Source organism: Micropterus salmoides, unplaced genomic scaffold, assembly GCF_014851395.1.
Source record: "Micropterus salmoides isolate LMB-PRFRI ecotype aquatic unplaced genomic scaffold, ASM1485139v1 Ms_hic_scaffold_2173, whole genome shotgun sequence".
Lineage (NCBI taxonomy): Eukaryota > Metazoa > Chordata > Actinopteri > Centrarchiformes > Centrarchidae > Micropterus > Micropterus salmoides.
The window spans coordinates 1-15339 of NW_024041344.1; the positions used below are offsets into that span (position 1 = coordinate 1).

A 15339-nucleotide genomic window follows, 5' to 3' on the forward strand; every position below is an offset into this window, starting at 1 on the left:
TCCAGATGTGAAGCTTACAGTGGTATGTGATGGTGTACAGCTGCGCTACTCTGTTATTTACAACACTGTCAGGATTCCCACATAAAAATACTCCAGCTTATTGTGGAAAACCAGAGGTGGTTGACCAGGCAACCTGTAGCCATTAGGACCTGTGACAGTCCAAAAAACACTGCCATAAGGATTCAACCTGTGTTTTGACATCCCCTTTTAGATGAAAAACCTGTGTATAAGCAGCTCCTGCATTTCCTTTTATGACTGTAGCTAAAAGTGAGAGTGTTTTTCTGCTGAAGATGGCCATAGCCTCTGAATAAGAGAACGTGCAGTTGTATATGCTGTTTTGTCTTGGGCTTGAGGAAATTTAGCGCTCTTCCTGTTTTTCATGGGTTTCTGGGGTTTTTATGACTTGACAAAGACAAAATTGGTATGAGCAATGGAAGGATAACTTCTTAAACTGCATGTTGAGGACTTATTTATAGGAGGCTTTATTATTTATATTATAAAATATAATTGGTGCAAGCTTTTATTTACTCTGTGAGCTACAGTACATTTAATTAAAACATTATTTAACCATTACCAACAATAAAGCTTCTGGTTATCAATGGCTCGTAACAATTCTTATTGTAATAGTTATTTTCACTTTGCCTGTCAAGAATTTCTTTGTGCTATTAATTCTGGGTGGCCAGCTGAGGTAATGAGGATACACCCTTGGGGTCCATAATGCATTATTTAACAGCGTTTCTAGCATGTACAGTTCAGTACAGAGAATTTAGAGGCAATCCAGCTGAGATCCCAGGGATCTCTTTACCAGCTACAAAAATTTTCTGAGATGAAAGTATTTGATATTTTATTTGACTACAGCAACATCTGACTACTTCATTAAATGATTAGCCTGCCTGTCATGAGTTCTTTTTGTCATTTTTGCATTGCGTTTTGTGTCTTGTTTAATGTCGTGTTTTTGTACGTCACCAGAGACTTTACTCCCACCTTTGGGTGTTTTTTATTTTGTTTTTTATTATCACATCATTTCCTGGCATGCCTGCATCTCACAAACTCAATGATAGCATCTCTCTTCACACAGGAGTCTGAGCTGCCAAAGGATCACTCTGCACAAGAACCTCTTCTGCTCGTATGTGCTCAATTCAGCCCTCACCATCATCTACCTCGTAGCAGTGGTCAATAATCCTGAAGTGGTGGGCAGAAACCCGGTGAGTACGTCCTCTGTTGAATATTTACCACCAGGAGGACCACAAGTGTTACTGTCCGCACTGCCATATGGAATGGAAACACAACATATCTGTTTTTTTAAGTGAAACAAGACTAGTCACAGTCATGCTAGCTGCTAAGATGCTCATAATATAATTGCTAACATGCTGATGTTTAGTGGGTTTTAACTTTGTTTACTGTGTTCACCATCTTAGGTTTGCATTTGAGTATGCTAACATTCGCTTATTAGCACAAAACACAATTACAGCTAAGTGTGAGGTGAATGTCATTAATTTTGCAGGTATTTGGCCAATGGTAAATCAAAATGTGGAACAAATTAAAATTTTGACCTGATAATGGCACTAGAGGAAAAGTTATTGTATCAAAAGTACTACATTTAATTTAATTTAAACATGACTGACTTTACAAAATTTTATAGTCCAGAATTTGTCAGAAATTTTAGTCTGGTGGAGCCAAATCCTAGCATGGCTAAAAAGTGTCTGTTCTGTTCCGAAATGAGAAGCAAATACATTCATAATTTATGCTAAGTCAAATAAAAAAAAGCAAGAAATAACATTTTCTATGAACTTTTTAAAAATAATTTGCGAGGGAGCTAAATTTAAATGGAGTTGCTCATAATTTTTTTTTAAAGTTGCACAAGACTTTTTAAAAATCCTAATTAGTATTTCATCTCATTGAGCCATATGTTGGCAGTGTTACACAGTCAACTGACAGTTTTTGTTCTCTTCCACATTCTCCTGTCAGAGCTTTCACTGAATGCATTATGTGAATTCTTTGAAACCCTGAGGTCTGCTTTGGTAGAGATGATAAACCTGTCTGGTAGGAATGCCTTACTATCAGGCCTGAACATAAATTTGTGTGTTACTTTTCAAGAACCACTCCTTTTTGGAAATAAAAATAATGAATGCCTATTAACTCAGTGCCTGGTGCGTCTTAAAAGTTGTTGCAGTTCTTCCAACTCCAAAACAAAAAAGATTTATCATATTTTTCCTTTTATGTAGAACTGTTTACATTTAAACACACTCAGGCAAGTCCAAGTTAATGAAAAACTGTCAGAATATTGCTTGCTACTAAAAAAATCCAAATTCTTCATCCTCTGAAAATGTTAATGTGCAAAAACTAAATTAGAAAAGAGAACTTCAGATGATCAAAGTGCAATACAAAAACAAGAGATAGGATTGTGGAAGTTGGCTCACAGTGCTTACAATCCAATTAGCCTCAGCCTGCTTTCAGCTAGAGTATCTCTGGCCCAACAAAGTACTAGAAACATCCAGGAGACAGTGGAGACTTCAGCTGGCCTTGGGTTTGATTCAGCATCCTGCTGCTGCTGCATTTCATGCATTCACCAAATCTCTCTGGCTCATCCTGACTGCCGTCTTTAATCACATCCCGTCTCTGAACGTATCCAAGAAAGCAGCCAGAAATGACAGCCATCATCATCAGTGTGAGGAAATATATATTTTTGCACAATGGCTCGCTTTCAAGTCTCTCGTCCTCGCCATATGTTAAGAAGGTTTGTGTTGAATCTGTTACTTTCTGCCATAGAACTGTCAAGTTGTGCTAACTCGACGCTACATGTCAAAACACAATTTGTCACGTGGCCCTGCTTTTCAAGGGGGAGTAGCAAAGTAATCACAAGCACCAGTGGTTGGGGTGTCTGTTGGGAAACATTTTAGAAATTTACCGCTGCCATAGTGAGACTTATGAGCCTGTTTTCTGAACTGGTGATTTAGGAACGGTGGATCATGGTGAAGATTCGCTCTCACAGAGAAAACATTATTCTCTCTGGTGTGGTGATGCAGAGTCTGGTTTGGCCTGCCAACAGTGTGGGGGAGTGAATCCCCAAAGCTTATGTCAAACCAGGGAGGAGGCTGAAAACATGAGAAACATCTACATGATCTATAGCAGCTTGATTTGTAAACCAGACCATTGTCGGTAACTTTACACAAACCTTGGTTAGATGCAATGCAAAACAGTTGTGAATGAGTGAAAAGTGAGTCACCTATCTCATAATGATACAAGTCCATGTCTGTAATAGTGGAGATTGCTCAAGTGGAAAGGGAATGTAGGAAAGTGAGGAGAGACATATGGCTAAAAGTTTAAAAGTGAATGACTGTTGTGTGTTTTGAGCTAAGAAGACCCCTGACAGCAGCAGTTAATAGCAATGCCAGCATCTTTGAATTATATTGTGGCGGCAAGCATGCTCTTTTAACACAGGACGGCGAACCAGAAACCTTGATGTGGATATTTGAAAAAAATATTTTCATGCAAAGGTTTGTTCTGGTTATGTTCTCCATGTACGGTATGTGTTTCAGTGAAAGCAATAAATTCATTGGTGTTTTTTTCAGAATACAAATCAATTGCATTTTTCTGTTTTGAAAGGAGAAACAACGTATGTTCCTGTATAAGAATCCAATTCAGAATTTTTATTTTTGATTGCATTGTCAACATGAGTTTTGTAGGACTTTTTTGTAGGATTTGTTAACAAAATTCCTCTTAAGTAATGTTAATGCTGTACTGTATCGATTAGATTTCTATTGAGAGCCTGGATCAGAGTAGGAACATTAAGAGTTTGTGTGCTTGTGATGTGCCAACATTGTGTCTTTTGGGGGTTTAGCACGATTAACAAGAGAGGAAATGAATAAAAAGTCTGGTTTGGGGTATCGTCAACATAAAAAAGGACAATGTACAGTTGGCACTCTATACATATTATTTATATATAGAGTAAATGTCAGGGGGCCTGATATTGAGCCTTGTGGGACACCTTTATCAACTGTTTGGGAACTTGATTTGAAACCACCTGCAACAACAACAACCAGTAGTAAGCAGAATCAGCAAAACATGAAAAAAGCTTATTTAACTAAATGTTTTTTGTAAAACTATACAGTATCATCTTGTGCTTTATAGTATAATATTGTACTTGTTGAGATGTACCACATACTGATGGGAAACATGTATGTATTGTCACAATTTGATACCCATAAGTTTCTAGATTCCAAATTTGGTTTTACCATTTGCAGCCATCTTGGCTTTTATTTGAGCCAATAATTTGGGCACAGGGGAAGGAAGCCATCTGAGTTGGGACAAGCAAGCAGCAGCCAACACAGCTGACGTGATTGGCTAAGGAGCTTGCCGATTAAGCAAACGTCCAAAAACACGTCTCCTTAACACATTTCCCAAGAAATGAAACAATGAGTCTCAAAGTTACCAAAGGCATGCATAAGAAAATGTGAAATTAACTTGCTATTAACTTTTGTGGAAGAAAAATTATTTTTAAGAGTGAATTTGGGATTTTCAGAAAATACGCCAGAACAATCAGGTTCATTAGAACTTGTGTGTAGCAATCATTAACAGAATTACATCTTATGCCGCATCCATAAGTGTCTTGATAATTATAGCATCAGTAGACTGTGCTTAGATACAGTAAGATTGGCATAACGATATGTCATGTCATCAAAGTCATCTCTTTCAAGAAATTACAGTAATGATTCAATCAAAGGGACATAATGTGACATGTTGTCATATTGTCATGTTGTCGTACTATGCTGAATGCATGAATAGAAAACTGCATAGCACTATATAAGGTACAAATATACATTCTGTCTGTCTGCAAGGAGTAATACTGGCTACTGATTTTTTGTGGAAAACAAACTATAACATATTTTTTGGATGTGTCCAGCTGAGATGATGTCAGGAGTGTGTAAATTAAATTGTGGTAATAGATATATTTTAATAAAGAAAGTCAAAAACGTAACATAATAGATATTCCTGTTTTGTCTCTCTCTGCAGGTTGGCTGTAAAGTGTTGCACTTCTTCCACATGTACATGCTGGGCTGCAATTATTTTTGGATGCTCTGTGAAGGCATCTACCTGCACACGCTTATCGTGGTGGCTGTGTTTGCAGAGGAGCAGCATCTGCACTGGTACTACCTCCTGGGCTGGGGTGAGTGTGTCTACATTTGATTTGAACACTATTTGCGGTGTTTTTCCTCTTTTAGTATATCTGTAAAGACTTATTTTTCTATGCCCTCACTGGACAATGGACATTGTCACAGCTTGAAAACTCATCAGAAAGCAGTACAATAAGATGAGACAGAATCTAGCAACCACAATTTACTCGTATCCACCCGATCTTCGTACAGTATGTAACCCTGGACATGCTGACAGCTTTATTGGCAGTCCTATCGCTTATTGCTTAATGCTGTCCTGTTTATCACCTCGTTCAAAAAAGGAATAATGGGTGCAGTCTGTCAAACAAGTAAGCGATGGAGCTAAATGGATGGTCATTATTAAACATGAGGCCTGTTTTTACCGTGTGTGTGTGTGTGTGTGCGCGCGCGTGTGTGTGTGTGTGTGTGTGTGTGTGTTTAGGACGGCCAGTTAGTCAGGTCCATCTGTGACCAATATGGTGCAGGGTCTCAATGGTGACGGAAAATGGACCTGGATACATGGATTAATGTGTTTATATCCACACGAAAAGTAAAAAGCAGACTGAGCCCAGCCTCTAGTGGGTATTTCAATTTCAAATTAGACAGGATTGTTACAAGAAATTAAACATGCAGTGTTGTTTTTAGGGTTGGAGCAATAAAATTACAATAGGAAAGTTTGTGGAATGAGAATCAGCTTTTCCAAAAATATATGCAGAGATTTGCAAAGTAAAAATGTATTTGATGAGGAGGTCTAAGACCAACAAAACAACTGACCAAGCTAACCACACTTTTACTGTTGCACAAAAGACAAATGAATTTCACTAAACTCACTCAAGACCTCATATGGCCACCATCTTTTTGCTTTCCAAGGCTTTCCTCTAGTGCCCGCATCCATCCACGCCGTGGCAAGGAAAACGTACTTCGATGACAAGTGAGTAATGTTCCAGAAACTTCTGCAAATAAACAGGAGATGTTTACATACGTGCTCGACTGTGTGCAGCAGTGAGCGAGAGTGTGCATGTTTTTGTATGTGTGTGACTATGTGTATTTTGGGCAGCAGACAGCACTGACTGATATGTTTTTCCTTCTGTAGCTGTTGGATGAGTGTGGAAACCCATCTGCTCTATGCAGTCCATGGTCCTATCGTGGCTGCTCTTCTTGTAAGTCTGCTAATCCACTGTTTCAAGACAGTAAAAAAGAAATGCTTGGATCTAAAAGTAAAAAAAAAAAAGATAATTGGTTTGTTATTTTGGTAGCAGTTTTGGCTCTTAAAATGTAAAAGATGAGAAGAAAAGAAAAATGGCTACTTTATTTGTTTTATATATTTTTTTTACTTTCTGCAGGTGAACCTCTTCTTTTTACTAAATATTATAAGAGTGCTGGTGACCAAGTTGAGAGACACACACCGGGCCGAGTCCAACATGTACATGAAGGCAGTGAGAGCCACGCTGATCCTGGTGCCCCTACTGGGAATACAGTTTGTCATTTTCCCCTGGAGGCCAGAAAACAGGCTAGCTGGGGAGGTCTACGAGTACATCATGCACATACTCATGCACTACCAGGTAGGCACTGACCTGACAGCAAGGCACTGAATTTACTGAAATGTCTATTTTTGTAACAGGTAGGAGTTCAATTCAAGGGTAATTCAAAAGTGAACTGAGAAGCAAAAAAGTGCTGCTTCACTGCTCCTGTGGGTCGAAGTGTTCTGCACCTCTGGTTGATTAAAGAGAAAAGTATCTACGTATGCATTGTACTCAATGGACCTTTAATACTGAAAATTATACTTAATAGCAATGTTTATGTTTTTGTCCCAAATTGTCAGTATGCATGCATGATGATGATGATCCCGAACACAGCCCGTATATGCCAATGCCCACAGATCAGACTCAAGATTTAGACGTTTGGCATGCTTGAAAGTTTCCATACAAATAAACCTTGTTTTCAGCCTTGTGGTTATTGTGATTGATTGATGTCATTCACTGCTGATCTACCCTTTAAAGAACCAGTTAGGCACTCCATTTACTTTACTTGACCACCAGTTAGGCACTTAATTAAACAACAGGCAGGCAGGCCATGGAATTTCACTTCATTCACTTACCAGTTAGGCATTATGTTGCGCCATCAGATACTCTCTGTTCTGCACTTTTCTTTTCAAAAAGCACTCTAAATGATTGTGAAGTTGCTGTCCTACCTCGCTGCAAAAAAGGTGATAATTAAATTCCATTGCTTTAAAAGAGCTAATTATGTCTACATGTTTTGCTTTTTCAGGGATTACTGGTGGCAACAATATTCTGCTTCTTCAACGGAGAGGTAAGCACTGTTCATGTCTTTACACTTTAGCAGTTTGGTTTCTCTACAGTACTACACAATGTTGTGTAGAGTTAAAGGATGACTTCAACATCCGTCATGTCTGAAGGCTAAATATGAAACAAGTGCAAAGAGACAGTTATTTTAGCTTAGCTGTGCCCAAAGGTATAAATTTCTAACAGCACCTCTAAACCCCACTAATTAACAACTTTGAATAGAGACAGGCTAGCTTCTTCCCCTGTGGTCAGTCTTTATGCTGAGCTAAACTTACCATCTCCTGGCTTTACATGTAACAGACAGTCATGAGAGTGGGATAAATGCTCTCGTGGAACTGTCAGCAATAAAACAAGTGTGTAATTCCCAAAATGTTGAACTATGCCTTTAAGAATATTATTTGCAGGAAAAGTAAAATTTTTGATGTGACAAAATAACACTGGCCTTTTAGGCAAAGGTATGAGACTCTATCAGGCAAAATGTTTTAATTTATGTTTTTCACAGGTCAGATCTCTTACATCTTACATGTGTGCCTGACAAGATACCCAAGCACAGACTCAAAGTTGGGTTTTGGCATTGACTACTTAAGTAAAATAGTTGTAACATCTACATCTGTCATTAGTCCAGTTGTAACAGGTTGTAAAGCATTGTGCTGTTTGTCTCTGCTGAGACCAATCTAGTGCTGTGACAGTGAAAGCAGGAGGGTCAAGTCAGGTGAAGTGTAAGACAGTTTATAAATGTGTGTTTTCCAAGACCAGCTGGAAATTGACTCTCCTTTCAAGTCCTACTGTCAGGCTTTTTAAGTCTGTCTGCAGCTGTCTCACTGAGAGCATCCTTAACTTGGTTCAAACATTTCTCCGAACGAATAAGGTAGATTTCCATTAAAGCCCAGATCTGGGGTTTATGATGACGTTTTTGCCTCCGCAGATTCACTGTGTGGTAGATACTTTCAAGCTCAAAGCACCAATGATACGTAGTAAGGTCAAATTAGGCATTTTTTTGGGGTTGTTAAACTCACTGGTGATGTAAATGCCTCGGTAATTGCATCAGGTAATTACAAATAAACATGTGTATATGCTTAAAACTAACAGACCTTTGTAAAATATAGCAAATAAAAAGGGAAATTATCTGTTAAAAAGAGACAGTGACGCTGAGATTTTTCCTTGAGATGAGTTGCCAAGAAAACAGGGCACAGATGCAAAAAACCCCGACAGAGCAACATATTTAAATATTCAGCGTGAAGTTTCTGTAACACAGCAACTAGCAACCTACTGTGGAGTTGCATTTTATACAAGCAGCCTAATAAATTGATCAGGTATTAGCGCATAAATGAGAAGCCAGAACGCAACAGCATCTTCTCAAACGATGTAAATAATACATGCAGTAGAAGAAGCGAGTGTAGAGCATGTCTAAAGGGCGAGGCCACTTTCTGGGTGATGCAGGGTCAATGAGCACACAAACTGTCACAAGGGAACGAGAGGGTTTGTTTGCTTCACCCACATAATGACCAATTCAGCTCCCATAATCAGGACACGGGTTTCTGGGGCTGGTTTCAATTCAGTTTTTTGATTTCAAGGCCAAACTGCACAGACCTGCCTTGTTTCTTCAATGGCTGCATTGTGAAGTTAGGTCAGTGACACAAACAGCTTTCATGCTGTATTTGTGACATGAAGCAAGACGTTCTACATGGAAGCTGTAAGCCCTGGCTGGTCTTTTGTCTCATTATAACAATTAGTGTCATAATTTACATCATTAGATCATTGTGTGTTAATACACCCACAGTAATTAGAGTAGCATTAGGGTGTTACAGAATCCAACGATTAACACGCACTGCTAGAGGACTGTTGCTCTGCTTTCCTTTTTTAGGAACACACTCTGGTTTTTGTTTGGTCAGTCAATCAACATGTTGAAGTAATTAGAAAGAAAATGAGTCAGTGACATTTTTGATTAATAAATTCATTGGAATAAATTAATTAATTATTGATTGTGGACATGTGTCAAACTTTTCTTTGTTTGATATCACTTCTTCTTCTTCACGTGTCTTTGGACTGTTGGTTGGACAAAACAAGCTATTTGAAGATGTGACCTTGGGCTCCTGGAAATTGTGACATTTTATAACTTCTTACAGACAAAACAAATAACAGATTCATCCTAAAGCCCCACATCCATCATCAACATGCTGGCTACTACTGTAAGCTGGGCCGGATTTACCAACAAGGGGTCCTTGGTGCAAAAATTTGCTATGGACCATAAGGAATGTAAGTGTATCAGATGTGAGAATAGAAGGGGTATAAATTAGAATATTAAAATCTTTTTAAACATTTGTCTATGAATAATGCATCCTAAAGTTACATTTCTTTAGTTATTGAATGCTCAGCAGGAAGCCATGAGGAGTTGCTTTCCTTTTGTTCATCTTCTCTTTTTTTTGGTAATGTAGGTGAACTGAGGGAGTGTCAAATTTGGAGCATTGCGTTCTCCTCGGGATTTAGGCTTCTGGAGGCGAAAAAGTTTGAGCTTGTTGTTGTCATTGTGAAGTTTACCAAACTTCTGAAAGGGTAACCATCTTACAGGAGAATTTGAGTTTTTGAAAACATTTTCAGTTTGTCCCATATTTAAGATATTTCTTTATTTTCTGATTTGGAAGTTTAAAGTTGAGAGTTTTAATTAATTGCTTGATATAACACCATAACCACTGATCATATTAGGGACTAAGTAGAGGGATTATGAAGGGTGACTTACTCAGTATGTCATCAGCATAATAATAGAGTTTGTGATGGTACAATATGGAATTGGTTTATGTGCTTATAAATGTGATTACTGGGTGAAATGGTCTGACCAAGATAATATTATGATTGTGGATGTCCCCAGTGAGTTGCTCTTTGGCAGAATCAAAATGGTTGCATGTAAATCTGTTGTGTAATTATTTGGGTTGTAGGATATTCTCATCAGTTTATTTCTGCAGAGCAGTGAAGAGAAAGAAGCAGCATACTCTTTTTTTGTTTGATTTTGTTGCTGACTGATAGAGTGGCATTTCAGTCAACATGCAATAGAGAAAAGTAACAATCATGTACCCTTTTTGGATAATCGTGGTGGGAGCTGCGCAAAATGTTGCACATTCCTCAAACAGTCGGCTGCAGATAAAATGTAAATATTTGTCCTGACATCTCTGAATGGCCGTGAACAGAAGCCAGTGCAATTCAGTTCAATTCAATTAAATTTAGATGTCTTTATTAATCCCACAACAGAGGAATTCACAATGTCACAGCAGCAAAGAATTTAAAAAAAAGTACAAGCAAGACACTCTAAATATAAACAATCAAATAATAAATATAAGTAAAGAAATAAATAGTAAACAGTTGTATCTACGGTCATATTATTGCCCAGTTTATCAGTCCTGGTGCTTGTGTGTTCTGTCCAATGGCTGAGGGGAAGGTCCTCGTCCACCCTATGAGCAGTGTAGATGACAGATGTAGGGTAGAATGAATATGAATTACATGATTGTTGAAACGTTTAACATACAGCTCAGTACAGATTACATCTTTCACATTTCAGGAAATATGACTTGGGTGTTTACATGTCGTAACTGCCATCTGTGAATGTGATTGAAATTTGAGTGATCCACATATGCTACAGCAATCACGCTCGCATCAGTATAGATCACCGTCTGTTGGATTATTGTTGTCACGAGACGGTGCTTACTCTGGCTCTGCTTTGCTTGCATATTGAAATTTGGACGTTTGGTGGAATAATCTTGTGGTCAAAGTGCAACAGTGAAGCAAACCAGAAAAAAAAGTTTAGAGAAATGTTTGCAATGTGTAACTTTGACAGTATTTGCACTTAGATGACAAAGGCAATTAAAATACCACTTTTAGATACCCTGGTAACCATAACCACGCTTGATCCCCACATTAGGGCCAAAGCATTACCTTCAAAAAACAATGTCCAAGATTTTGACCATGATAGTGGACCATCTCTTTTACATGTGTGTTTGTGTGTCGTCCAGGTGCAGGCAGCTCTAAAGAGACAGTGGATGCAGTATAAAACCCAGTGGGGTCAGAGACGAAAGGACCACTGCTCAATGCGCTCCACGTCCTACACAGCCACCTCCATCACCGAGGTACCCGCCTTCATGTACCACCATGACTGTAACACCGAACACTTGAACGGGCGCCACACAGAGGACTCTGAACTGGTGGCATTAAAATCAGGAGAGACATACGCTTGAGCCACTGACTCACACCGAGGAGAAAGAGGTGGGACCAGCCGAAGAACAGTTAGAAAGGAAAATGAATCCGGTTTGCCGGATCTCAGTGATTAAATCTCAGAGGCTGGGTGCTTCAGCCCAGGACGATAGTACGGGTCTGGGAGTAAAGGAGCTCATTAGGACAGAGATGGGCAAGCTACAAGGCTGACATTCATTTATTTTACGTTGCTGTTGCAGCTGCTTTTTGAGAAATTTGATGTCAAGAACTTGTGACATGAGACAAGAGCTGCTTTTGACACATGTCACTTCCTAAAGCTGCTAAACTGCAAGCGCGCGCTCACTGATTGAGATGTGGAGACAGAAATAACTGTGACGGCGACGACAGCGAGGGAGGCAATGTTTTCTGTATGAGATAATGCTGCTGGATATGACAGTGATGGTGATATTGGTTCTGATTGACATGAGGTGGAGGTGAACGATGATTCTGATGGTGTCATGATGGTGATTTTTAAGGTAAAGTAGAAAAACCAATCCTTCCTCACCTATACCAAAGGGTAGGCTACTGTATGTTGGTCACAGCTAGGAAGGGGCGCATCGCGTCCAGACACAAAAACACACACACACACACATGCACACACAAATTTCACAAACCTGATCATATGTGCCATGATAGAGGTCAACGTTCAAAGAACCTCTGTGCTTGAAGCTCTGGAATTGTGTACATAATGTATGTTCACCATGTTTCATTAAAAAAAAGGTGTTCAAATGTTTTAAAAGGATTTTATTTTTGTTTTCTATTAATATTTTATTCTTGCCAATTCCTAGGTACGTGCTAAGTGTGTGTCCTGTGATGCTGCACTCCTGACTGCTTTGTTGTTTTTGCAGTTGCTGTATTTGTGCCGATGCCGAACGTTACAGGGCTGAGAAGCAAAAAGAAGCTAAATACACAAAATATATATGAATTTAAAAAACAACTTTATATTGAGGTTAAACAGCCACATGAGTTGTTTCAGTTGTGCCAATGATTCTGACAAACAGGCAGCTTCTCGGAAGCGAGGAAGCTGCACTGTCTGATTTTATTCACAATCATCCTTTGTTGTGCTCATGGTGCCTTTTATCTATCTTATGTTTTGTTTTGTTTTTTGAAAAAGTAATATTCTGTCCTCATGCATATTTATTCATGAATTTTGTAGCATTTTGTATGAATGAGCATCCAGGGCAAAGGAAAGACTCTCTAAAGATGAAATGATGAGAGGATCCCATTTATTCTGTATGCAGAGTCTTAAAGGCATGTTCACAATCTTGCGCCGACAACAAATAATCTACTCTTTGTCCTAAATACATTTAGATTACTTTTGTGGTTTTATTGTTACTTTGTCATAACTGTGACATAAGAATGTGGAGGATGAAAGTTAAAAGTCTTGATGGCCACAGTGCATTTAAGTGTGAATCCAAACAAGAGCACATTGAATTTGCTGACATTTTGGATACACTCTGTGTCTTGCATTTATCTTTAAAAGTTACTTAGATGTTCAATAAGCTTCTAAACTTCTCATCTGATAAACAACATTTAAATTCAGCCAGGGAAAAACATTTATTATCCTAGAGCGTGTAGCCAATGGCCAATAAGCCTGTAGCTGCATCAGACTGCTGTGATTTGTTTGGTGACCACTTAACAGGAATCCCATCCATGTTGACGTGACAGGGGAAGAGGTCAGAGAACTAATATCTAGAAAGATAAGGCTGGGGATACTCTGCATTTCTGTTATTGTTAACAAATTCCATGAAAAGACAAAACCAACAATGCATCTTTCAATGCTTTCCAACTTTACTTCCTGTCTCAGAATCAAGCAGAGTCATTCCCAATCTTTAAAAACAGGTTAAAAAAATATATAGCTACTTTTTGTTTTGGAAAAGGCCAATTTTCTAAAACATCTGGCCGCTGTAGATTTCAGAAACTCTTACTCAAACAGGAGTAAATAGTACATTTATTGGGGACTATTTTCAGCTGTGCATTAATACACATGTGGTGCTCTAGTGAGTATTTACAGCAGCAGGGCAGTGTGTGTGACTCAAAATAAATTACAGCGTCTGTGTGTTCATCATCGTGAAAGAACGTGTCACCCAGTACAATGGTGTGGCTCAGAGCTCTATGGCACAGAGAAATAAGATATATCAGGATTTGGGTACACACACTATACTTACTGGTCTTTCTGTGGGATTTCCTGACAAAAATAAAAATACAGAATATTAACAGACTTTTAGAATAATTTCATACAGATTTTCTGTCTACATGGGTGCTACGGTGTCAATATCCAGTGAATGTGATATTTTCTAGGTTTTCTTGTCATTGTCAACTGGAACAGTTTTTAACAAGATTCATGTGAGAGATATGAGACATGACATGAGACAGAATTATAATGAAATACAGTTTGAAATGTATTTCCACCTAGAATGTGAAGCTAAGACAAAACGTGCCATCTAGTCACACAGAATAACGATCAGAAGTTGATTGGAAAACACAAGTTTAAATTGTAATTATCATCCATAGATATGCAATAGCAATATGACCAGATAAATAGGACCAGACAACAACAAAAATCCCCTTAAAATATATAATGGGAAGAAAATTCAACACTCGCCTCTGCAAGGTAAAAACATCAAATTGGTCGAATTAGGTCACCAAATCAAATCAATTAAGCTATCAAAGTGAAGGATGCAGCTCTTTACTAGCTGCAAAGTTGAAGTTTAGCCAACGGATAATGCATCAGATGCACAAGCTAAAACAGACATTTGGACCTACTGCAATACTACTTTTTTGTTGCTAGCCAGGAATGAGGAAGGAACGGAGAGTGACAATCAATGTAAGAGAATGACATCATCGTCCTATGATGTTCTCATGTGTAATTTTTAAAGTTTGTTATTTATTTTAGTATAAAATTCATCTTCCTCTTCATCTGTATGACGATGATTTGTCTTGGATGTGCTGCACACTGTAAGACATATTATTAATAATCTTTTGGGTTTAGGGGAAGACAGATTGTGTATATTTTGTATGTTCATTCCCATGTAAGTATATTATAGATTTTTGCACTGTGAAATACTCTGACAGCTATTTTTGTTACATTCCTGTCATTCATTTTGGCTTGTGTTTGTCTCTTGCCCCCCCCTCTCAGCTCGGACTGGCATCATCTCAAAGCTGATTAAAAAAAAGCATTTTGTAAAAGCCAAATTGATTGGAGTTTTTTTTAAACCCATTCAGCACAAGAATAGACATAAAAAAGATCCTGTAGTGCTCTTTATTCGTGAGAAAATAGTAATTACAGAAACAAGCTGCAGCAGGTGTTTTCAAAGGAGAAAAAAGATAAAAGAATTTAGATGAAAATGGACAATTTGCACCACTTCATGATAAAAGGTACTTTTCATTGTTCCATTTTTTAAATGATTTAATAGGATTATGGATTACATGGGAAGTAAAATGGCTTCTTTTTCCAACCACACAAACTTTGTTTTAAAGCATTTCTGCAACAATCTCTGATGATTCAGCTACATTTTCCTCGCCAGCAAAACTATTCTTGTCGATGTTTCAGGGTTGAGAGATTTTGTATAATGAGTGCGCGGGGAAAACAAAGGAAGTCTTACTCCATTTGTGTCTTTGTGATCCCTCGGGCTTGGCAGTGC

General features: G+C 38.3%; 1 protein-coding gene across 1 annotated transcript; it reads left to right on the forward strand.

Annotated features, from left to right (window-relative positions):
• Positions 1-1061: 1061 nt before the first annotated feature.
• Positions 1062-14890, forward strand: LOC119916777 (calcitonin gene-related peptide type 1 receptor-like; the record flags this gene model as incomplete). Its single annotated transcript, XM_038736745.1, has 7 exons — positions 1062-1205; positions 5014-5167; positions 6024-6084; positions 6247-6313; positions 6497-6715; positions 7422-7463; positions 11458-14890. Coding segments are annotated over 7 exons (909 nt in total), but the record flags the coding sequence as incomplete, so codon positions are not given.
• Between the last annotated feature and the right edge of the window lie 449 nt (positions 14891-15339).